The sequence below is a fragment of the Zosterops lateralis genome, assembly GCF_965231275.1.
Source record: "Zosterops lateralis genome assembly, chromosome: 4".
Classification (NCBI taxonomy): domain Eukaryota; kingdom Metazoa; phylum Chordata; class Aves; order Passeriformes; family Zosteropidae; genus Zosterops; species Zosterops lateralis.
Window position 1 is genome coordinate 9,135,108 of NC_139765.1, and position 25,868 is coordinate 9,160,975.

Sequence of the window (25,868 nt, forward strand, 5' to 3'; positions counted from 1 at the left end):
TAATTTTAATAGTAAAAAGATGCAGCAGAAGGCATAATTTAAGTTTTTACAGTATTGCATATTTTAAAAATGCAGTCTTTAGCTCTTTAGTAAAGAAAATAAAAACCTATTATAAGCATATTTGTGTGGTGATTTTGGAGAAGATTGAAAAATTTTCTCCCTCTTTATTTTTTTAATAGAGGCCTATTATTAATGGAATGTATGGAAAATTTGTATCCCTACTTCTGTATACTATTTAATTGCTGCATTTGTATGGGGGAAGCATTTGAGTAACTATTGTAGGGCTCAGTGTCTGGTTTTATTTATTTTCATGGTGGGATTCTAATTTCTAGCTATTTTGGACTAATGAGTTTTGAGTTTTTCACATTAGTTCACATCCATGTGCACTGAGAGCTTTGGTCTGGAAGTGAATTGCATTTACAATTTGAGTTTTCAAAGGTCCACCCTAGAAAATGGTGTATCCAGACTCAGGTTTTGTGGAGCTTTTTCTGTGCCATTATGAATCAATAAACACTTTCCCAGATCTAAAATCGTGTCGCTGCCAGATTTAGTTATTGAATATGTAAATTACCCCTCCTTCTTATATTTTAATTTGCTTATGAAATGTGTTTGTTGAGATGTTTTTTTCCCTTAACAGATTTTCCATGGTATGAGAAAATAAAAACTGCACTGCAGAGCAAATTTAAACTCCAGAAGTTTAGATCACTGCAACTTGAAACAGTAAATGCTGCAATGGCAGGAAAGGATATATTTCTTGTCATGCCTACAGGTGGTGGGAAGAGCCTTTGCTACCAGTTACCAGCTGTCTGTTCTGATGGTAAGTAAGGGGGGAAAAAAGGACATAATAAAAAGAATTAGATTTATTTTCTCCGTTTTGTAGTTATTTGGAGAATGAACATTATTTGGTGTGGGTTTTGTTTGGTTGATTTGGTTTCATTTGGTTGGTTGTTTTTTTAATAACTCATCCAACTGCATTGGAAGTTTACTTGTTTACAAAGGCCAAATTTGCCACTACCTGTCACTGCTTAGTTCTATGGTAAATCAGCCCCTCATGACACAGACATCCAACTTGTTTTGTTTTGTATGTTTTTATAACAACTGTGTCTGTTGCAGCTCAGTTGTTTGTGGTCTAGACCCCGAGAGGAGGTGCATGTCATGGGCATTTAATAATAATTATCCCTGTGTGATCTGGTACTCACTTGTCAGCTGTCTGGGAGAGGAATCTGCTGCTGTGTATGAAGCTTAAGATTACATTTGGCAGTTCCTTCAGAGCAGGGCTGGTGCATCAGTAAAAAGAACTAGAGGAGATATTTGTGACATCTGATCAGTTTTGCACAATGATTGATTGTTACAGGTTTCACGCTGGTGATATGTCCTTTGATATCTCTGATGGAGGATCAGCTCATGGTTTTGGAGCAGCTTGGTATTTCTGCAGCTTTATTAAATGCCTCCAGCAGCAAGGTGTGTTTAACCTTGTGTGTTTTGTGGTGTTGTGTCTGTGCTCTGTGTGAATGCTGAATGGATGAGACAGATTTATCAGCTAATGCTGTTCTAGCAACAATATCTGTCCAGGAGGGTGCTGTGATATGGGTAAGGTCGTTAACTATCTTGTATTTATGTTTTAGTGACAACAACCCATGGGAAGCAACACCTTCTGTGGAATAAATAGATTTCCTGGGGATATTTAGACGGCATAAAGTGTGCTATGTGTTGTAAATTTTTGGCTGCTGTGTGTTGTAAATTTTTCCTTAGTTTCTAGACTTGGAGTAGGAGATTTTTTTTCCACTACTACCATGTTGAGCAAGCTTTTGCATATAATTATTTGTCTCTTACAATAGGGTGGTGAGCTGTTTGATCCAGAGCCCAAGAAGCAACTTATATCCCAGTCTCCTACTAGACAATTGCTTTTTTACAGTTATTTTCCTGACTAGCAGCAGGCCATGATCGTTAACTTGCCCATGACACTGGATGTGATAAGTCAGTGGTCTGATGCAATGTGCCAAACTTGAAGCCTGCTTTGAAGCAGAGCACTCTGAAAACTCAGTAATAAAACCCACTGTCGTGTGCAAGGAATTATTTTAGTTGTAGTATCACAGGCATGTTTGGTACATTGTAGTTTATTGGGAAAATATTGATACCACACGATGAAGCAAAGACACATATTCAACACTTTGCTTCTTCAAAGCTCCATCATGTATTTTCTAGGTGTTAAAATGACCAGTTTATATATAGTGATCCTCTACAAAGGCTTATAGTGGCCAATACCGTGGAACACTTGATAAGTCTCTGTTAATCACACCTTATGAATTGCTAATCGCCTCTTAAGAACCTTAGCTAAGCAACTTCAGTGTGTTGCCCCAGTTTGTTACCTCCTGCTGCCTCCTTTTGTTTTGAACAGGAACACGTGAAGTGGGTCCACACGGAAATGGTGAAGAGGAATTCCCAACTGAAACTGATTTATGTGACCCCTGAGAAGATTGCAAAGAGCAAAATGTTCATGTCCAAGCTGGAGAAGGCTTATCAGGCCGGGTGCCTGGCTCGCATTGCTGTGGATGAGGTGCATTGCTGCAGTCAGTGGGGCCACGACTTCAGGCCTGGTATGCTCCTCAGAAAAACCCCCTCTGCAGGGCTCTTCAGGCATCAGTGGATAATGAGCTGGGCCTGCAACAAAGCCAGCTGCTTCCTTCATGTGTTAAATTAATTTTTCATGTGTGGCCCGTACCTGTGTTAGCTCAAGGACTTTAATTCACAGATTGTCGGGGAGCTAAGTTCATGCAAATGATGATTTCAACATAGATTTTGCTGTCAGTATTCTGAAAAAATGCCTTATTTGGTTTACTTTAATTGGAGCTTCATAAAATCAAAGGTTTTGTTTGGCATCTTTACTAGGGGCAGTAGTTACCTTTAATCTATTGCTACATGAAAGTGTCATTCTGTACACCACTCCCTGGCACTTCTGATGAAAGAGGTAGAGCATTTTGTAAATTCATGAGATATATTTTAATCTACACTCTAAATCAAGTGGAAACAAATGCCCTTCACTTACAGGGAAATAAAGTGTGCTTCAGTCTTTTTCCTGTCTTGAAGACTGTACAATATTGTGATTACTGTTTCTTTGTCTTTGAAAGAAAATCTGATTTGAAGCAAAATTAACTTTAAAGTCACTCTTAGTGGTTTTGCTAAAAAGTGGTGCCTGAGCCAAGAGCCAGGTTTGTTCAACAGGCAGTGTAGATTTTGGATATGGCTGCATTTCTGTTCAAAGGCAGCAAGTGATTGCTAGTATTGAGCCTTTATTTTTTATTATTATTACAGTCTAATCTATGTATCCAAATTCCACATTGCTTGTTTATTACAAAAGCTCTGTTTACTCAAAAGCTGTTTGTAAAAACAGACCTGCAAAATAACCTGAATGTTGGTTAATACAATGCTGCACATCTTTCTGACTGTGAGGAATTTCTATTTCCATACATTTTTATCTTCTGAATTGTGTCTGACAATGGCAGCCTTTCAGTACCTGGAGGGAGTCTAAAAGAAAACTAGGGAGGGACTTTTTACAAGAGCCTGGAGTGACAGGCCAAAGGAGAATGGCTTCAAACTGAGAGTAGGTTTGGATTGGATATTAGGAAGAGCTGTGAGGGGGGTGAGGCCCTGGCACAGGCTGCCCAGAGAAGTTCTGGCTGCCCCATCCCTGGAGGTGTTCAGGGCCAGGCTGGATAAGGCTCTGAGCAGCCTGGAACAGTGGAAGGTGGAACAAGATGGTCTTTGAGGTGTCTTCCAACCCAAATGATTCTGTGATTGATTCTTTAAAATTCAATTAGAAGACATCACTTTTGGTAAGTGCAACCTGCTTGTTACTTCCTTTGGATGTATAAATTGGTTCTGTGGTAGATTAGCAGTAATAACATTTATTGCAGAATTACCCCATTAAATACTATCTATATTAATGTCTTTTTTTAAAGTTTGCATTTGTGGTATGAGAAAACTTCTTCTTTCCCCTTTTTGTTTTCTTGCTTAGACTACAAGTCTCTTGGTATCCTGAAAAGACAGTTTCCCAATACTCCCTTGATTGGATTGACAGCAACAGCTACCAATCATGTTTTAAAGGATGCTCAGAACATTTTGCATGTTCAGAAGTGCATTACCTTTACTGCTTCCTTCAACCGACCCAACCTTTACTATGAGGTAGGTCTTGTTACCTGCTTTTTTTTTTTTGCCTGCAGTGCTGTTGTGCTGTCTCCTGCAGGGAGAGAGGAAAGCAGCAGGCTCAGACTGCTTCAACCTGTTGGAAAATAAGTCTTATGGTGGCAAAAAAGTTGTGAATTACTCTGTTGTGCTGTATTTTCACTTTGGCCACAGGTTTGTTTATTGTTCTTGGTGGGGAAAACTTGTTTTGGGGTTTATTTTTTGACGGACTTAGGAGTTCTAATCTGACTGTTCATAAAAAGAGTATATTATTTTTTTTTTTTTTTAATGGTGGAATAGTTGTGTTTATTGTACTGGAAAAAGTAAAATAAGGTTGTTTGGTAGACTGCTTGCCCACTTGAACTCTGACATGTGCATGATATATTTTTGAGGTTCGGCATAAGCCTTCAAATAATGAAGATTTCATTGAGGACATAGTTAAGACCATTAATGGAAGATACAAAGGACTGTCAGGTAAGAAGTGTCAGAAAAGACATGTGTTATCTTTCCTAACCTTCAGCATTGCAAGGATGTTGGGATGTTTTCAAATGATCTTGAAGCATGTAAAGAAATTCTACCATCACCATACATTGAACATCCAGCATTAGAATAAATTAAATTCTTTATTCTAATTATTAATTAGAATATTATTATTATTAATATTATTAATATTATTAATTTATTACTATTTATTACTATTATTAATATTATTACTATTATTAATACCTTGAATAATTTCTCTCTTCATTCGTTAGTGTTTAAATGTTTTTACTGTTTACTTGTATTTCTGAAGTATTGAACTAGAATGTTGATGTCAATAGAAAAATGTTTACATTGGTAAAAATAGGAAGTTTTAAGATTGTAAAAATAAGGCTCAGGAGAGGTGATCTCTATGTTCTTAAATCACACATCATTTACTATCCATGTGTCAGGATACTTGTTATCTTTAACATGGTTTTTATATTTGATCAGAAGAGTCATCTGTTACTCAGTGCCCAGAATGGGTGTTATGGGGTAAATTGCAGATAAAAGCAGATCTGTAAAAGTTGGACTTGTGTAATCAATAAATTCTGTAGTGGAAATAAAGAGGAGAGACATCTTGCCAAGGCAACAGAACCCAGGTTTCCGGAGCAGCAGTCTGTCCCTGTCTCTGCTGGAGCTCTGTGGCTGTGAGCAGCAGCTCCTTGAGCACAAACTGTGCTAAGATGATCACAAATCACACGGCTTTGTGTGCAAGCCCTGACTTAGCCCAGCCTGACTAATGACAGAAAGCAGATTTAACTGAAACCTCAGGTGAGATGCCATAGATGTCATAAGGCATAGCACCCCTTTAAAGAAGCTTTAATAAGCATTGTTCTCCTTGAACATTAGTGGAATGCTTCCATGATTCTATGGATTGGCACATGTATTTCCTCTTTAGCCTTCAGGTCCAAGCTGATAATTGAAGTTTCCTTCATGAATGCCAACATTATGGACTAAATAGGCACAAAGACTGTATAATGTTTCTTAATTATTTATTTTATAAGCTAATTAAACTTTTGCAATTGTTTTAAGTATTGGGGATTGTTTGGCCTTTTTAAGGCATTACAATGAGGCCTCTTTCACTTTTGTGCAGGAATTGTTTACTGCTTTTCTCAAAAGGATTCTGAGCAAGTTACTGTGAGTTTGCAGAAACTGGGAATCAAGGCAGGGACTTACCATGCAAACATGGATGCTAAATATAAAACCAAAGTTCATAAAGGATGGGCAACAAATCAAATCCAGGTGAAGTAAATACTTTATATGGACTTATGTCTTATTTAAACAAATTGTGGTTTGGTATATTGATGATTTCCTGATATTTTTCTTTTTTCACAGGTTGTAGTGGCAACTGTTGCTTTTGGTATGGGAATTGATAAACCCGATGTGAGGTTTGTAATTCATCACTCCATGAGCAAGTCCATGGAAAACTACTACCAAGAGAGTGGACGTGCAGGTATTGTAGGAAGTGGCTTTTGCAAAGTTGCCATTTACATCCATTACAACAGTAAAATTCTCCTTCAGTTTTTCAGGCATTTGTGCAAAGTCTCTTGCCTTTGGGACAATTTTCAAAGGCTACAATGAAACTGCCTCTGTAAAGGCTTTAAATGTAAATTGCATTCATGACCAGGCCTCTACTGCAGTGTAACAAAGAATAACTGGGTATCTGGACCTCCACTCAGCAGTTTTTAAAATACTTGAACTTCTATCAAATCTGTGCCTTACCAGAATAACCTGACATAGATTTGATATACAATTTTAAATATTTTTATTTTGTATAGCACCTGGGATGTGGGATTTGCTCAGATTGTCTCTAGATGATGTTTAATCACTGTATGAATTTCAGAAATACAGGTGGGATGGGAGCAGAGAATTTTACGAATTGATCAGTGTTTACCAGCACTAAATACCTGTTGTGGCCAAACTCCACCCCCAAAAACGTTTTGCAGTGTTTTGAGGTTTTTTTTGATCTTGTTCATCTCATTACTTTTTTAAAGGCAGATTTGAGTCTGTGTGGAGAAAAGCTTGTCAAGGAACTTGAGGGGCAATTGGTTGAGATTGTAATTATCTGTTCATTTTAATGCATTGCAGGTAGAGATGACCAAAAAGCTGACTGCATTTTGTATTATGGGTTTGGAGATATATTCAGAATCAGCACAATGGTGGTGATGGAAAATGTTGGCCAAGAGAAGCTGTATGATATGGTATCTTATTGCCAAAATATGAGCAAGTAAGTTACTGTGGTGGCTTGGTTGCTTAGTTTTTAAATGGGCTAATTATGTTGGGGTTTTTAGGGGGCATTTGAAAAAAAAAAAACAAAAACAAAACCAAAATTAAAAACCTGAAGCAAAATCAAAATGAACCCATCACCAAACAAAACCACCCACAAAAAAGGGAACAAGCTTGCCAGCTTCAGGATACAATTCTGGAAGTGGTTATGTTGAGGTGAAATATCTGTCAACAAACACTGTTTGGATTTCAAATCCCAGTCAGAGGAAATACTGGAATTCTGTGGTTTTACTCTAAGCTACAGTGTTTAATGGCCACACAGGAATCCATGTGTGTTCACTGCTTCACCTGCTTCACTGAGGTACTTAGAATACTTGCTGGAAAACGTGTGTATGTCTTGTGGACAACTGGTGCATCCAGTAAAGCCTTTTTTGGCTTCAGTATAACAATTATTTCATATTCTTACCATTTTTCATTCTCTTGAAAATGCAGATTATACTCCTCTGCTTCAACCAAACTGTTTGTACACTGTGTTTAATCATTATCTGTATTGGCATAGCTGATAGGGAATGCTGATGCTGCAGTATTTGATTCTTCCTCTGATAATTCTTCTCTCTTGTTTTGAGATCTGAGCTATCCCTGGGGATGTTTTTTGTCATTTTCATGATGTGTAATGCAGGTGTTACATATTCATGTGGGTTCTGTGGCCCCTCTCTGTTCTCTGCTCTCCAGGTGTCGCCGGGTGCTCATAGCCCACCACTTTGATGAAGTGTGGGATTCTGCAAACTGCAACAGAATGTGTGATAACTGCTGTAGAGAGAATGGTAGGTAAAGGACAGAGACCATTGGAAAAGCTGGTTTAAAGAAATACCTGGTGTAGAAAAACTGTAAACAATTTTTTTTTATCTGTGCTCGTATTACTGATTGTTTTCAAGGAGCAGATTTTGTTATGAATATCAGTTTCTGATGGCCTACTGTTGCCAAGTTCAGGGTATTTAGCAGGATAATTCCTGGTTTGGATTTTTGCCTGAGGTTGGACACTTCATTATTTTTCAGGCTCAGCTGTTCACCTGTTCCCAAAAGGGAAGCTGGGGCAAGGGGGAGATTGGCTTACCTGTTTTAAAAGGATTCTGGTATGTGTCAGGTTTTGTTTCATGATTTGTTTGGGTGTGAAAGCTGTATTGAGGAGGAGCCCCTGCATGCCAGACTGTCCACACTTAATCTCTGAGAACTTCGCACATCCTCTTACAACTTGTCTGGAAAAATCCCTGAGGATTTCAGTGCTGCATGCTCACGAGGTGTTCCTGTGCCAGAACTGCACATGACGGGTGTGCAGAACAACTGAGCACTCTTATTCAAGGGTTTGCTGTGATTTTTGGTACCCTTCAAAAAAAGACTCAGAAGATGAACAGAGCATCTGTTGTTGCACTTAAAAAGTGAGTGCTGTGACTTAAACGTGGGGAGCCCCATGGAAAGCAAGAAGCTCTGAAAGGAGAGCTGAAAGTTGGTCTTGAGCATCTCTAAAGGTTGCACAAAATCACCTGAAATCTCATTGAGGACCACCTAGGTGAATTCTTGTAATATGTGGAAAATACCATCTCTTTGTATCACATATCTGTTGCAAAAAGTATTTGGATAATACAGTGATCAACACTTGAAAAAAACTGAGGAACAATTCTGTATTCAAAGCTGTTCTCATAACTAGTTTTTATTTCCCTCTATGCTTTTGGGATGTAAAGTAGACAGACCAAAATTCAACTTTTTTTCATTATATAGTTTTAGTATATAACAAAAGTCTTTTGCAAAATCTTGCAAATAACAATGTCTTGTTATCCCCTAATTAGAAATGGGGCTTAGCTGAAATGTACACTGGGATCAGAGGCTGGGAAGAGAAGGGAGCTGGCTTGTCCCCAAGGCTTGCAAGAGCTGTGTGATGAAATAAAGTTGAAATATATCCTGTTTACTGCTTCTTCACCTCCAGGGCCTTTTGGTACTTAAGCAAGCTCTAAGGAAACCTAGCAGTAGTATTTGTTTTCCAGTACTTAATCCTCAGTATCAGAGGAGTCAGCTGGGGTAATTCTGTGCCGTGAACTGATCCTGGAGGAGAAGGATGATCATTGTGTGCTACATTGATGTGTTGGTGCTCAGAATTGTTATGAATGATGAAGCTAATTATTATAATGTAATTATTGCTTTTTGTGGCTGTCTCATTTTGTCCATAACTGTCTTGAGAGAAGAAATGTCTCATTTACAGGTTTCACCTCCTCTGTGGTCTCTAATCTTTTCATAATAAACACTATGGATGAGGAAAAGGAATCCAGCTGTAGAGTGACATGCTAGCTACCTTGCAAATTTTATGCTTTGAAATAATTTCTGGTTTGTAACATCAAAGACAAGTACAAATGTTTGTCAGATGAGTGTTTCAATAATGAAGGAGAAAAATGTGTGAGTCTAAATATATCCTGATTTGACAGAAGGAAAGTTATTGCTTTATTTGTTAAGTTAGGTTAAAAGCAAAACAAGGCCTTGCTATTATACAGCACAAAGATATGTATTTATAGCTACAGATATATAACTACAAAGAGCTTTCTATTTAAATGTTCTTCACTTTTACTTGCAGCATGTGAGAAGATGGATATAACAGGATACTGCAAGGATCTAATAAAGATCCTTGAGCAAGCTGACAGCATGAGTGAGAAACTCACCCCACTGAAATTAATCGATGCCTGGTCTGGGAAAGGTGTGTCCAAATTCAGAGTGCCTGAAGTTACTCCACCCAAGCACCCTCGAGAGGAGCTGGAGAGAATTATTGCCCATTTACTGCTGCAGCAGTATCTGAAGTATGTCAGATAACTATTTTGTTTTCTTTGTTTTGGTTTTTTAACATTTAGTAGTCGTTTTTCATTGCTCTCTTGTTACTTCTGTATAACATTAATGGATACATTCTGTAGTCTTGTTTTTATTTCAGATGCATTTAATGTAATCTTAAAAACCCTTCAGATATTGCTATGTTTCCATTTCAAAAGTTAGAGGAACATTTGAAATGCTGCATCTTGTGCAATTTAAAAAAGCTAGGGTCTTCTGTATTCAGGTAGAATGTTTAAATCTGCAGCAGCATTCATTATGGAGAAGTCTGCAATTCATACAGATCTCATTCACATTCCATGGATAAGGAAGCAAATGAGGTTGCCCACACAATGTCTAAGTCAGGAAAGACTGGCTAATGTGGAAAGTGGTACTCAGAAATTTTAAGAAAGAATAGTGAAACTAACAACAGTGCTGCCTCTGTAAGCTGTGTGCTATGTGTTTTGTCTTCTCTCATATTTTTTTAAGTGCAAGAAAATCTAGAAATATTCCTTTATTTTGTCTTAATTTTTATTTGCATCTCTCTATACAGCTTTTTTAACATTATTAAGAGGGTGAGCAGTTGACTTACCACATCTTTCTGCCTCATTTTCCTCCATGTGTTTCAAGAGATGGACAAGTGTGTCTGAGTGTTCTTCTGTGTGTAAAGATCCACAAACTGAATGATGTTAAGTGTTGAGCAGAGTAGCTCTAAGTCACCTGTCTACTTGAACAGATAAAGCAGAATGAAGCTGCTATTTGGAACATCCATCAGAAGGGTTAATGTGTCCATTTCCTTATGGAAAGAGTTGTAGAGATTGAAGGAGGCTGCCCAGGGTGGAGTCACCATTCCTGGGAATGTTCACAAAATATGTGGATATGACACTTGAGGACAAGGTTTAGTGGTGGTGCTGGGTTGAGGTTGGACTTGGAGGTCTTTTCTAACCTTAATGATTCTATGATTTTTTCCCCCCTGCATACTCTCCATCTCCAACCTTCCCTTGTAACAGTGATTTAATTCCTGCAGGGAGGATTTCAGCTTCACAGCTTTTGCTACAATATCCTACCTGAAGGTGGGACCGAAAGCCCGGCTGCTGAAAAATGAGGGACACGTCATCACCATAGAAGGGATAACAAACAGGAAAAGTGTTTTCAAGGTATTTAGATCTGTTCTGATTTGCCATACAGGTATCTTCTCCATTAGAGGCTAATTTAATGATTTGCTATCTGCTCAAAACATGTTTTCTAGTAATGCAGGTAACATCATAATTATCTTCTCTCTTGTGTGGGAACATGGAAAAGAAGGAAAAGAATGTTAGAATTTTAATTGAACTCTTTTTATTTTACAGGCCAAACCATCTCAATCTTCAGATTCAAAAGGAAGCAGAGAAAATGCCCAGACTGGATCAAAGACTGTCCAAGATTCAGTGGGGAAGAAATCAGAGACACATAAACGGCCCAGCTGTGGTCCTAACTTAAAAGCAAAGAAGCCTAAGCTTCAGGCAGGTGGAAATGACCAACCAGTAGTTATTGACTGAGTATCACACACTGCTTTTAGGATTTAGTCATGGTTGCTGCTCCATGGACAATGTAGTGTGTAAGTTCAGTTTGTGTTTTAGTAATGGTATTTTTATTTAATAAACACTGAACAGGGAACAAGTGTCTTAAAAACCTATCAAATATAGAAGGCTAGTAGTAAAGGAAAAAGTGATTCATATCAAAATAATTGGTGCATATCTTAGGATACAGCAAGGATTACAAAACCTATATGACCATGTTGCCTTTTTTAAACTCTTTTGGAAGTGTATATAGTAACACCATGGCAGGTTCATGCAGTCTGGAAAGGACTGCCAGAGATCCGGAGGTTTCCAGACTTCTTTCTGTGGGAGCCTCCACCCCCTCCTCCTGTGAGAGTCATGTTGAGGTTTCTCTCCTTTGCAGCACAGGATTTGGTGGTCCTTGGGTCTGCATGAAGACCCTGTCACCTCCTGTTCCTTCTGCCTGCTGTGCAGGTGACTCTCCACTGCAGCCAGGGCACTGCTTCCCCAGGGCAGCTGCTGTCACCAGCCCCAGGGAGTGACATCAGACAGCTGGAGACTGGGATGCTCCACATCCTTCTCTGGAGCCCTGGCTGGTCAAAGCTGCTGCTGTGCCAGGGCTGGTTGTTCCAGCCCATGTGGGCATTGCCATCTCTGCAGTTCTGAGTAGGGACACGTGTCCCTACACCCACTGTGGCATGTTTGAGTGAAATACTGTATGTATTTATGAGTGAAATATTATGTGTATTTATTCCTTTGAAATATGTCTGTTGCTCTTAAAATTGGACTTCCATAGGTTGTTATTCAAACAGAAATTTATGACTTCTGTGTTTTGCAGAAGTACTTAATTTTAAGTTTACAAACAAGACAACCTGCCAGCCTAGGAAAAACTCAACAGCTATTGCTGCCTGCAGGCATTCTCAGGCACATATGCTGAGTGCTAGATTCAATTTTATTTTCTTACTTTTAACATCTTAGCAGCCAAATATCAAAAAGACATGTTCAGTTTCTCTAATAAACACCAATTCTGGGTTGTTGCATTTTGGTTCTCCTCCCTTACATGTATAACAAATATAAAACAAATATCATTAAGAACATGCTCTTCCATCTTTATTTTTCTGGTAAAATTGTGACAGTGACTAAAGCCTATAGTCTTTCACCCATCCTTTACCTGAGACCTTTGCCAAAAATTGAAATTTTAGTTTAAAACAGTCATTCTCCTAAAAAAATGATGTGATTTGTCTGGGACAAGTCTCAGTATGTACTGCCAGCTTTGCATTGAGTAGAGTACAATAAATTATTCCCAATTTGACCCAAAATAAATAGGAACTCCCAGACAGCAACTGTAGAACAAAATCAAGAGTCAGGATGAAGCAATTGCTGTCCAGGGTTAGCAGCATGCAGTACAGTGCAGCTGTGCCCCAACACCTGGACAGCTGAAGAGACAAGCAGTTAAAAAGCTGCTCTCAACTGACATCTCAGCCTGGCTTTCATTGTGCAAAACTTGCGTCCTGTACTTAACTGAGAAGAAAACAGATTTATTACAGAAGTAAACTTATGGAGGGAAAAAAAAAAAAAGGGAGTAAGGCCACACATTTGCAACCCACGTTCCAGGTAGCAAGAGCTCTGAGCACCCTGTGCCCTAAAACTCTGTTCATCTGAGCCAGCTTGACAGAGATTGCACCATTAGCTGGTACTTGTGGCAGTAACCAGTCAGTATTTTGGCAAGATCAACCCAAGATCTGAATAGAGGAGTGCATTTATCCTTCATTTCTGGTAATCCCGAGAAAATCCTGAGTTTTTTAAGATGTACTACTTGGTATCAAAGCTTCATACAAAATGGGAATGGGGTATTGTTCAATCAAAATAATCTTCTATATCAATATCTGGATTCAGGAGATCTTCACCGTAGGCTGAAAGATCCATTTGATTTAAAATTAAGTTTTCAAATGTTTCTTCCAAGTCCGTTTCACCGATCAGCACAGCTCCCATCATTCGGCCGTTCTGCATCACCACTTTGATGTACTCGTGTCCCTTGGTGCACCTCAGCATCAGCTCGTGGTCTGAGCCCAAGCCCTGAGCATTGTACTTCCCCAAAACTACCACCTGGCAGAAGGAAAAGGGAAAGGAAAAAGCTCTCATAAGAACTTTGCAGTGGCTTTTAGCATTTCTGCTGCTAACAGTTCTTGGCCTCAAAAGTGATGCAGACAGGGAAATACTTGTCTCTAGGGTCCCTTCCTCCACTGCTGGCTTGCAAACACACAGTGAACTCAAAAATCTTCTCCTTTAAATACACATTAGTACAAATTGAGAATATCTAAGCCAGAATTAACTACTACATAAATCTGTTTTCTCAATATTAAAGCATCTGCTCAATGTCAGGAAGTGAATATAAGCAAGTAGTATGTGTTACTCAGTGGTTTACAGCTATCAGACTGTACTGACCTTGTAATTGAAAAATTTTGTAATGTGAGCAAATAGTTCAAAGCTGAAATCCATATCAATAGATTCCCCTAAAGCATCTGCTGCCATGCACTTTGCTGCATACCATCCCATCTGCCGAGCCTGGGTCCACAGCCTCATCTGAAAGAGAAAATTGGGAAGATTTAAGTCACAAGAGCGTCACTGTGCCATGACCACACTCACTGCTCTCCTCAGTGCATACTTTGTGGTTTTAGTACTCAGGAGGGCTGGCCAACTCTGTTTCCAGCCACCCTCACAAAACTCAGTCATCAACCACCCAGGATTATCCACTTGCTTAAACTTTCACTGCTTGGTGTGGGCACTTGTTTTGGGTTGCAATGCAAGATGTAACCAAAAGTATGAATTCTATTGCCATCTGTTGAAACCGGTTGGGGAGGTGTTTTCTTTATCTCTTCCACAACCCACCCTCCCTCCAGGGGGTTATCTGCTGTTAATGGGCCATTAATGCTCTCTGCATGACTGATAAAATTACATAATCCCATTGGGAGATGCTCCACCCACCAGGAGGAGCCAAACTATCTGGATAAAACCTGAGATTCAAAACACCAAGGCAGCCTGTTTGCACTGGATTCCCAGTGGAAGACTGGATTCATCTCACCTCCACTGGACTGGAAAACTACACCCTCCTACAGGACCATCTCTGCTCCAACAGAACCCCATCTGTTACTCCAGGAGGACTTAATTGGACTGCTACCCATACCCTGACCCACAGGGTGTCAGGTTGTATTCTGATTCTGTCAGTGTTTTCTTATTTGTTTGTTTTCTTATTTGCATTTTTGTACTACTGCATTTTTATTTTTAATATTCCTAGTAAAGAACTGTTATTCCTATTCCCATATCTTTGCCTGTAAGCCCCTTAATTTCAAAATTACAATAATTCGGAGGGAGGGGGTTTACATTCTCCATTCCAAGGGAGGCTCTGGGTTTTCCCTGGCAGACACCTGTCTTTCCAAACCAAGGCAGCCCTGGTGTGTAATTCCCTGTGGATCAGAGGCCTGTGGATGTACCTGGTGCCACACGGGGCTCGGCTCCCACGCTGCAGTGCAGATGTCTCCAGCTGCGTACACATCTGGCAGTGACGTGTGCATGTGCTTGTCTACCTCCAGTCCTCCGTCTTCACCCACAGCAAACTGAGGGGTTTGCACACAGCAGCAGTGAAACAAGTCATCAACTCACTCAGCTTCCTCCACCTTAAGCTGTTCTTTTATTATTTACCATGAGAGTATCCTGAGGGCCAAGGCCTCCATGGAAGGTACAAATCATTACTGTTATTGTTATTATTATTTCTAGAGCACAGCAGAGGCTTTTAAAGGACCATTACTGATACCTAGGTAGGGAAGTCACAGGGCTTGCCAAATTCCAAATCACACTGTGCGTTACAGGGACACCCAGTCTTAAGAGAGATCACTTTGTATTTTTGCCAAGGTAAGAAAATACCATGGCAAAAACTTACTTCCTGATCTAAGTTTATAGCACAAGCCTGGAAATATCTCATGGCTCAACATCAGATCTATAGTTTCAGCACTTTCTTCTTTAACCAAAGCACAGCCTTTTATTTCCTTATCAGATAGCAGCACTTAATAGCACCACCCGAAATACCCCAACATCCTGGTTTTGTCTGGGATCTTTTTTTAGTAGTAGCTTGTATAGGGCTATTTGTTGGATTTGTGATAAAATCACAGGGATTTTTTTTTTTTAGTTGTTGCTGAGCAGACACTGAACACAGAAACAAACTGATCTCAAGGCATGGAAATTCACATGGCAGTTATGAACTCCAGAACCACCATTGAAATTTGGGTGCTGACTCAGGGTGACTTTCCTCAATGAACATGAGGACCTTGACAGCTCAGTGTCCCAGATGAAAAGTATTGGAAATAGTTGCTCCCTTTCCAGGAGCAAATGTCAAGATTAATAAGGTAAGAATATGGTAGAGAACTAACACGGAAATTTTCTATTTTTTTTTTCCATATTAGCCAATTTCACAGATGCTTTTTCTCTCTTTGCACAGACTTAACACTGTATATATACTGTATATATACACCTATGGAACAACATAATAAATTAAGACCACAAATCAAATACACTTGTATCATGTTGGATATCTCAGTATCAACATAATCTGCCTTATTTTGAGATGGTGCATAATATTTAAATCATTAGCAATCCATGTTTCATGTCAGAACAGAAGCACAAACCAGCTGAAACAGTTTCTTTCACCTTACTTGAAAAGATCCAAAAGAAATCTGTATACTTACATTATTACCATCAAGAAATGGTTCAACATTTGGCACAACTCCAGTTGCACTGACAATGAAATTGCATCCATAAATTTTTCCATTAGTTAATTCCACATATACAGGCCACAGCACTGAAAAAGGGGAAAATTTTGTCCTGAGAATGTAACCAACAGAAGTTATTTTATTAATTACATCTTATGATATGAAAGAAAAAAAACCCCACAAAACCTTAGAGGTAACCGAATAAAGAAAGATTAAAATGAAAATTAGAAAGGAAAAACTTATCAGAGATTACCTAGAACTTTCCTTACCATCACTCAGAACTAGAGAAAAAAAAAATTTGGATCTCAGCTCCAACTCCTACTAATAACTTCAGAATTTTTCTAAATTTAAGTCCTCATTTGTAGGGGGGGTAAATACTGTGTCCTGTTCTCTCAAGTATGCAATTGCCAAATCCTCTTTTATGTAGAAATTTAAAGATGCACAAAGTGCCTCAAAAGCAAAAAGAAAGACACAGATTTGACTCTACGCTGAAAGTAACTAGTTAGTAACTAAAATAGAATTTTAAATACTCATTTTAATTAGGTGGAAATTATAGGCATAATTACTCATTTTAAAAAAGGAATATTTTCCTCTACTTTGAAGGTTTACTTCAGTTTTGATACAAAATGTTGGTGGTTTCTTTTCTCCTGTTTTAACTTCACTATTAAAATATTACTTTAATGGATTTTGTTAAGGATGGAATATTCTGCATACAGGATTTTGGTTACTTTGTGGAAAAAAAGCATCTGACCCATAAGATTTTGTAATTTACTTGTAGCCCATAAATTTGATTACTGTAAACTGCTAGACTTAAATTTAGAGAGATAAAAGATTTATTTTTTCATATCTGTATTTGCTTTAAAACAGCAAACAAGATGAAACATGCTCCAGATTCATCTTCACAGATTCATCTTCAACATCTTATCAACACAGGCACTCACCTTCATCTGCTTCTACATTTTTCTCTCCTTTAGGAAAAGTCAAGGAAGTCCGCTGCAGTTGGATAAATTCTTGCTGTAAGTATATTTTCTTTACTTCACACAGTATTTCAATATGTACTTTATGAGAAAACTAAAGAAAAATTGACAAAATTTTAAACATAACGATTAGCAATCACAAGATTGATGATAGCAAGGGTATCTTCACCTAAATTGATATTACTCAATTGGAAAACCCCTGACCATATATCCCAGCCCACTAGCTGGATTCCCACACTTTCCTCTTTTTGGCACAGATCTAACCGTAGCCAATGGCGATTTACCTGCTTTTTTACCAAGTATCTGATGTTCCTTGAAAGTTCATAACAATTAGATTTTTCTGGAATGCCAGAAAACATATTCAGGTTCCCCTCAGCTTGCTTACAAGAAGAGAGTTGAAACCTGGTCAGAACAGAATAAAGTAAATTCATCTTTTCTGTCTTTTAGGAGTGCAAATCCTCTGTTTCTCTATCATGAATTAAATTTTGGTAACAATAATAAGTTTGTTCTAATCACTGTAAAAAGAAAAAGTATTCTGTACTATCAACCCACATTACAAGCATATTCTGAGCTCAAGCCAGAAGTTGGAAAGTTACCTGTTTCTTTAAATTGTTTTGTGAATTTGGGCCTTGTTTTATTCTCCACTACACAAATACAGGACCACAGCCTTCAACAGCCAAACCACCACTGATTAAGCTGCTCAATATCCTAAACATCCTTTAGCTGGTCTATGACTGATCACCCTTGACAGATCATTTTTTAAATGCAAAACAGAAACAAACACCTAACAGCTAAGTGATTCATAAATGGAAAAAAAAAAAAAAAAAAAAAAGAGGATTTTTGCTTTATTGCCAAGATAGAACTCTTTACAGTGCTCATGCCCACAACACTCAAATAAATACCTCCTTAGTCCCTTTAAGGTGTAAGCCCTCATGCCAGTCAGGGCCTAAGGCACTGCCCAGTTTGTCAGATGCTCCTCTAGGTCTTCCTTTTTCCTCACTTCCTAAAGGAAAGAGATGGAGTATATCAGATTTAGTGTGCATACTTCCTTGTCCTCAGAACTCAGAACAAGGATTCTCAATTAATTGAAAAATACCATCTGGCTGCCAAAGGGGAAGAGGAAATTGTAATATCCTTATTCTTCCTGCCAGATGTCTAGAACCATGCTCTTCTTTTTGTTATGATTTTGTCACACGTTTGTGTGATGTTTGTTCATGCAGACCCAGTTAATTGTTGTTTCTGAGGCTGCAGTTTCACTCCACCTGTAATAATGTTCTGTGCCCCTCCAATATCTTACTATGGGACAGCTCCTTCCTATATAATGGTGAGATAGTTCACATCAAAACATCACAGAAAATGGAACAAGTTCTTCAGCAGAATGAATATAGGGGATTAATATAAATTTGGCACAAAAGTAAGCACTTTTTTACAGTTTGCAAGAAACTGTATTACATTCTGTCTACATAAATTCAGGATGTGTTTCTATGTTGCTTTTTTACTCTCAGTTTTTGAAGAAGGAAATGTCATTAATGATAACAGGAAGCCTTATTCCAAGCTGCTAAATTGACTGATTTTAAGACTCTCTTTAACATGAAATGCTGCTGCCGTGTCAGTACACTAAACCCCATACCTTCCAGTGTGTACTTGGTTCTTTTACACTCGATTGGAGTCTCTCTGCTTTCAGCAGTGAGCTTTGGGAGGAGAAATTCAGCTGCTCCTGCATCAAAGAAAGTGTTCCCAATGGCTTTGTCTTTGATAGCCCAGATTACTTCACAGCCTTGAATTTCATACCTGTGGACATTTAAACAAGGGATTAAATACCATACTGCCTGAAAGGGATCTGACTGTTAGCAACACAAGCAGAAGTGTGTCAAGTTTCCTTCCAGAAGCCAGAATTAGGGGATCTAAGACTTTCCAACCTATCAAATCCACTTCTAAATATTTACATAAGGAACCCATTAAAAAAATATCTCTTCAAGTTGACAAGTCATACTTTCTCACCAACACAACCTTGACTGAACTGGGCTAAGGGGTTGGGGGCAGATCAAATTTATAATACTAATAATTGATATTTCCTGCTCCCCATAATGAAAAAGAAGTGCATTTCTGCCAGACTCTCACTGTTAAAAACAAGCTTTTGGATCTTGTTTGCACTATGTGGAACATGAACTGTATATTCTTGATATCTGTGTGTCAAAGGTTCTTCTGGAGCTTTCCTAATAATGTGTCAGTAAAAACCACTATGTTGCAAAAAACTCCCCTCTAATCAGTTTTGCTGCTACGTGCTCTAAGAGATACAATTTTATAAGTCAACCTTCTCCCAAATCATGTACACTAGATTTAGCCTTGCATTGTTAAAGATTTTATTTGATTATGTATTTTTAATTCACTTACACTAATTCAAGCGCAATCCCACCATTTCCTACTACCACTATTCTCTCAGCTTGAGCCAAATTCTTCTGAAAAGCCTGCATTAGGAAAGGAAAAATGTCAATTAGAACTTAAAGCAAGTTCCCTCACACTGATCAGCTATATACTTTTCAGTATTTTCTTGCTCTTAGTCTTGATTTTCTCTGACTACTGATACACATATAGCTAGGCTGAGACCTGTAACAGAAGCTGTTGTTGTAACAAACAACAATTTCAGTTTCGTTTCAGATTATTTGAAAATGTAACTCCTCTTTTTATCCTCAAGGTCCAGCTTCATTTGATGAATAGCAGCAATTCCATGTTATGGATAAACAGTGCCCACCCTGCTTCCTCTAATTCTGAGAGCCTATAGCAGTGAAACTTCACCTTTGCCTTCCAAGCTTCATTTTTAGTCCATTAAGTCATTTCTCAGGTGAAAACTTTCCCACATCTTTGACTTTATCTAACTCTTTTCTGTACAAAGAGAAGAAGCTACAGTAGAATTAAAAGACAATAAAAAGTAAATCCTTCAGTAGCTTTCCACCATAAGAAGCAGCCCTTTGTACCAGCTATCACACACACCTTCCCAGGGAAATTTCTACTGGTGCCTACTTCCTGCTTATATTTTCCAGCTAGATTCTGCCTGGAGGGTGAAAAAATATTGTTCATTCCACATTATCATGTTAGAAATAATGTGCATGAGCTATCTATAAATTTAAAAAATATATTGGCTAATTAACTTAGTGGCATTAGAAGGCTGTTTTTCCACTAGTGAAAATGTTCCTATTTAAGAATATATAATAACAAACATTATCTTCTGTTTCTCCATTTCACTTCACAATAATTCTGGTATTTTGCACCAGATGCAGGAATATATTACACATTTTTACGTGCAAAACAGATTTACCTGTGCACTGTCAGTATCCCGGATTCCTAATACATATGGGTTCCCATCAACAATTAATTTTGGTTTGGCTCCAGCACACAGGCAAAGCTTTTCATATATGTATTCTTTCCCATCTTCAGTGTAAATTTTCTGTTAAAAATGAAGAGAAAAGAAAAATCAATTCATCTAAGAGAATTCATCTAAATCAAGACATCTAAGAGAACATCAGCTTTCTCTTTCCTTAATGTCACAGTAATTTGCAGATATTAAAAGCTGTAAGGGGCTTCCTAAGGAGCAAGCCTTCATACTCTTATTGTGTGTCATTTATTCCTATCACACTCACCACAAATATGTGACCAATAAAATGGGAAGTGTGCACAGTGCACTCGAAGCAAGATCAAGTTTACCACTTGGTGGCACTTTGTACTCACTGGCTGTGCCAAAAGAGTTCTGTGTTTCCTGCATGACAAATGTCCCTCGGGCCCCAGGAACAGAACTGTGCACTACTATACATGAGCAGTTGGGAATCTCATTCAAAACATTTCAACAGCAGTAGCTCTGAGGTAACCAGGCACAGGATAGGACACAGTTTAGACAGACTGCAAATTCGTTCTTTGCTGAAGAAAAACTGGAGGCACTAAACAAGCTACGTCATTCTGAGAAAGAAGATCACAAATTTTAACATTTTAATGACATTATTTGTTGTTCTGCAAACTAGAAGCTGCATTAAAGTGGTTTTGGGCAAAAGATCCTCCAAATCCACATACATTAATTAATTGTGTCCACCAAGACTAATATTAAAACACTATACTAGTAATGATACAAGAAAACCATTGGATTCAGAATGTTAGCAGAATCTACGTGACATTACATCTCCAAAACTTAAAAGTGAGTTTTGGATGTGAATGTGAGTTTCTCATACATGCTGAAGTGAAAAATAATATGTTGACACAGAGCTAACAAGGGTGTGTACATGCTGTCCATTGCTTCTATTTGCAATGTGTTTCCTGCTAAACAGAAGTAATAAAATGTGGAAAAGTTGGTTCTTTCAAGATTTATTTTGTCCTCTGCATATATTTCTACTTGAAAAACAGTGTTTAGCAGTAAGTGAAATTAGAATTAGAAAGTATTTTCTTGCAATTTTGGTAACTTATCAATTCAATAACCAAAATATTCTTGAACAAAATTTCTCACCCAAAACATTCAGCTACTTCTTAAATTATTTTTTGCATACATAACTTGAAAAACCAAATAAAAAAGAAAACCTTAGCTTACATGTTCATCACTTTTTAACTGTTTTACTCCAGACTGTATAACTCTAATATTGGGATATCGTTTTTCTAATAGGGAACTTGGCTGCTCTTCAACATCAAATTCTTCAAGTGTTTTGGAGACCTGTGGGAGAAAAAGAGATATTTAAAAATATAGATCATTTATCCATCTCTTTTTTTAAAGCTTTTGACAGAAGGTGCTGTGTTCATCGCCAGTAAAAAAGTCACAACATAAAGCTCATATTGTCTGAAAATGTGTTATCATGTAACTGCTAAACGTTCCTTTTTCAATACAGAATCTTTTCATGCCTGTTCCTGGTTAAGGAGTCAAAGAACTACATTTTAATACTAAAGATAGAGATTGAGCAAAAGTGGAGAATCCTGACAGTTGCTCTAACTGCTACAATGTTTTACTCCATAAAGAAATCTATTATCGGAGTTTTTAACATTGCTTTTTAATTTACGTGATGTAGTGTTAAAATCCTGTTTTTTTCTTTTTTGTAACTTTTATAAAATAACTCATCCAGAGCCACTATCTGGTATTTCAGAGACCTCGGGGGAAATGGACAACATCAAACAGAAAACAAACAAACAAAATAAAAACCTCAAAGAGGAAAACCAGAACTTGAAAAACATTCAAGTAAGTGATGACAATTTTGTGGTTTTTCCAAAAGAGAGTAGCTGCATGCAAACATCCAAACCTGCTACTTTATTGAATATTCTGAGTTTGGAACATATCTAGGAACCAGAAGCCACACCATGCTTGCAATTCAGAGAGGAATTAAGATGCTCATGTCCAAAACTTAGACGCTGCTGCCTCTAAATAGTGCTTAGTTATTCCCTTATTCTTCAGATATGCAAATTTCCACTGATGTGAATGACAGACTTTACATCTCTGCACTGTGCAGATGTCTTTACTGGACACTCATGGCAGTGCTGTCAGCACTCTCAGGAAATATTCTTTAGTTGGGTGTTACTCCAACAGTCTCACAGTGGGCTCTCAGACTCAGCTTAATGACCCTACTAGCCACAAATCTGATTCATGGATGCATTTGATTTTCTTTTTCAAACCAGAAGGAAGGATGTCACTGAATCAGCAGCTGCTGGAGTAGATAAAGCTCAATACAATTTCCCAGAAATCTATCCCTTCTTTTGCTACTTGTCAGAAGGCTGTTTCTGCCCCAAATTCAAACATGAGCCAAGACTAGGATACTATTTCAGTGCTTAAAAGAGGTCACTCACTAATCAATCAGTGAAATAAAGCTTCAGTAACTCTGAACACACTTCAACCATGTAAGTACCCGGTTTAACCTTTGTTTGAATGGTGGGAATATATTCACCAATTACTAATCATTATAAAATAGCTCCTCAGTCCTACTAACACCACTATAAAACAGCTCATGAATCCTTCTAACACCGCTGCAATCACACTAATATGAAAACAAGCTCAAAGTGATGAGCATTTTCACCATTGGGTTCTAAATTATCTGCACATATAAACTCTGAACACATCTTACTGGAGGAGAAATTAAGTCTCTCTTACCTGCTTGAAATTAGTTACAGCTTTTATAACTGGGGAAGCTGTCATTAAAAAAATGTCTTCTGATGGGAATTCTGCAGCCAGCTTGTAAAGAAACAAAAACCATGGTGAGAGTCATCATCAGCCTTTAACACAATAAAACTACTGGTGAAAAGCAGTATGTCTTAATACGTTACTTCGATTTTGTAGACTCTTATTGAATGAACACTACTTCAGGGTAACAGAAGGATAATGACTGAAGAGAATTTGGAGACACATTTATTTTAATCACACATAAATATACCTTCAAGAACTGCAGCCACAGTGTAAAGGACTATTGTCACAATATTCCAAAGGCCATGTGATGGATCAGACTACGATCATTTGATTTCTGGAGACACCCAGTTGGTGGATACAGATTTTTTTTTACTACACAGCAGTGACTAATTGCTTACAGGTTTCATTTTCCCAGAGGAAATGCTGATTTCTCCAGGATATTTTATCCCCTATTTAGTAAAGTGATCATCTTCAGGCTGTTATTAAGCAATGGAAGACTTACAAAGCCCCAAGCCAAAGGGAAAAATTCCCATTTTAAATGTGCATTGCTTAGCAAAGTGACAGGCAGACCAAGACAAGTGGTGCTGTTGAGGGGAAGGGATGCCAACCACAAGGAACATCACCAGGGAACACATGGCATCCAAAACAGAGTCAAAAACAGCTCCAACAGATAAAATATTCCTCATCAAAATAATACCCACATAATTTCATTCTACAAGTACAAAATTATCTCCAGTGACAATTACTTTAAAACCATCAAAAACCTTGAGACCAAGAAACAGATTAATTTATTTTTAGAGCTTGGACTAACAGAGAGGTGGATGAAGTATACAGCTCTAAAACACGGAGCCTATAAAAACTGAGCAGTATTAATAATAAAGAGGACATCACAGCAGCCTTCAACTTGGCTGCAGCTCAGTCCTTTATGGAATAATTCCTGCAGGGATCCTGCAGTCCCTGACCTCTGGACCAGGGCACAGAGTGCCAGCTCTCCGCAGTTATGAAGTTTTAACTCTCTTTTTACAAAGCGTAGCTTCGAAATAATCTAATCAAGTTTTAACCTCTTGAGACATATTTCTACACGGATAAATATCGTTATATTACACCAACACTGCCCCGGGGCTGCGTTTGGTTTGTGTTTTCTCAAGCGAGACGAATTATTGTTAAGAAATGGGGATTAGGGGGGTGCAGGACGGAGTACGGAACTACTGCACACACGCGAATATTTATGTAGTTGCTGTGCAGATCTGATTCTTTAACCTGGAGAAGGAGACCCTGAAGGGATTTATGCCTCAGCCCGGTCCCAGGGGCTCACAGCCCGGTTCCCCCGGCACACAGCCCGGTACCAGGGGCACACAGCCCGGTACCAGGGGCACACAGCTCGGTTCCAGGGGCTCACAGCCCGGTACCGATGGCTCACAGCCCGGTTCCAGGGGCACACAGCCCGGTTCCCCCGGCACACAGCCCGGTTCCAGGGGCTCACAGCCCGGTTCCCCCGGCACACAGCCCGGTTCCAGGGGCTCACAGGCGGCCCAGGGGCTGCACAGGGCGGCCAAGGGCCCCGGCCCGCTGAGGCTCCGCCGTGGGGTCGGGGACGCTCCGGGAGCGGTGGGGACAATTCCCGGCAGGGGGGGAGCGGGCGGAAGGGGAGGGGCGGCCCCGGTACCTGCTCGGCGCAGGTGACCCCCGCGATGCCGCCGCCCACCACCGCGAACCGGGTCCGTGCCGCGCCGCCGGGCCCCGCCATGGCCCCGCTCCGCCTACGGCGAGCGGCAGCGCCCAAACTTCCACTCCGCCTCACGGAGGGCCTGAGTCACCGCCTGTGCACCGGAACGGCTTTTCCCCGCCGATTTGGTGTTTGTGTGACGTCGTATGCAGTATCTGCTGTACGTCTCCGTACAAAAGGCGGGGATCAAACCCCATCCTGTGCACCCGTTCCGGGATCGAGCCGCCATCCAGTCCGAGGCTCCCCCATTCCGTATTCCGGTGAAATCCAGTCCGGGTTTTTCCTCATTCCGTATTCTGAGGAAAGCCAGTCCGGGTTTTCCCCGCTGCCGTACCGCGGGCCTGATCCGGTCGAACTTTACTCAGTGACCTCTGCTTCTATTTTCCTTCATATTTCCCCATATTAGCCAGCTTCACGTGTAATATCAGAGCAGCAAGGCTTGCTCAAGTCATTGAGTGAGACCCAGAGTGGGGTTTAGTGAAATTCCTGCCTAAATCAAGGTCTAGGGCAGCCGCGGGTGTGTGAAGGTGGGACTTCAGCCCCACAACACCACAGCCGCAAAATTCGCACTTTACCCAGGCAATTACAGCTTAGTAACCGAGTTGGCCAAGAAGGGCAACGACATCCTGGCCTGTATCAGGCGTAGCGTGGCCAGCAGGAGCAGGGAGCTCATTTTCCCCCTGTACTGGGCACCCTGAGTGCTGTGTCCAGCTCTGGGCCCTCAGTTTAGGATGGACATTGGGATGCTTGAGCACATCCAGGGGAGGCAACGAGGCTGGTGAGGGGCTTGGAACACAAACCCTGTGAGGAATGATTGAGGGATCTGGTGAAGCATTGATTTAGAAGAATTAAAGACTTTAGTCAAAATAGATAGTGCTGAGATAATGTAGCTAGGACTTCCCTTTTTGTTAACAGAAGCCAGACTGAAGGAACTGATAAATCATGGAA

General features: G+C 39.4%; 2 protein-coding genes across 4 annotated transcripts in view; one reads left to right on the plus strand and one right to left on the minus strand.

Annotated features, from left to right (window-relative positions):
• RECQL (RecQ like helicase) overlaps positions 1-12,890 on the plus strand; it is a 16,849-nt gene extending 3,959 nt beyond the window's left edge. For both annotated transcript variants that reach the window (XM_083860023.1, XM_083860022.1), the window contains exons 4-15: positions 638-817; positions 1,355-1,461; positions 2,399-2,597; positions 4,016-4,182; positions 4,575-4,656; positions 5,798-5,946; positions 6,040-6,157; positions 6,793-6,931; positions 7,663-7,754; positions 9,551-9,770; positions 10,802-10,931; positions 11,124-12,890. In XM_083860023.1, the coding sequence (XP_083716149.1) occupies positions 638-817; positions 1,355-1,461; positions 2,399-2,597; positions 4,016-4,182; positions 4,575-4,656; positions 5,798-5,946; positions 6,040-6,157; positions 6,793-6,931; positions 7,663-7,754; positions 9,551-9,770; positions 10,802-10,931; positions 11,124-11,312 (1,772 nt within the window). In that variant the 3' untranslated portion in view covers positions 11,313-12,890. The remainder of the gene's footprint in view (positions 1-637; positions 818-1,354; positions 1,462-2,398; positions 2,598-4,015; positions 4,183-4,574; positions 4,657-5,797; positions 5,947-6,039; positions 6,158-6,792; positions 6,932-7,662; positions 7,755-9,550; positions 9,771-10,801; positions 10,932-11,123) is intronic.
• Positions 12,239-25,152, minus strand: PYROXD1 (pyridine nucleotide-disulphide oxidoreductase domain 1). Of its 2 annotated transcripts, none has more exons than XM_083860024.1 (12): positions 24,861-25,152; positions 23,162-23,242; positions 21,623-21,742; positions 20,369-20,497; positions 19,447-19,520; positions 18,683-18,843; positions 17,955-18,055; positions 17,017-17,146; positions 16,052-16,164; positions 14,804-14,926; positions 13,758-13,895; positions 12,239-13,418 (listed from the first exon to the last, which is right to left on the minus strand). In XM_083860024.1, the coding sequence occupies exons 1-12, from the start codon at positions 24,939-24,941 to the stop codon at positions 13,170-13,172; spliced, it is 1,500 nt and encodes a 499-aa protein (XP_083716150.1). In that variant the 5' UTR covers positions 24,942-25,152; the 3' UTR covers positions 12,239-13,169. The 2 variants fall into 2 exon arrangements, with proteins under 2 accessions (XP_083716150.1, XP_083716151.1); XM_083860025.1 differs by having other exon boundaries at positions 12,244-13,418; positions 23,162-23,232; positions 24,861-24,885.
• Positions 25,153-25,868: the final 716 nt, after the last annotated feature.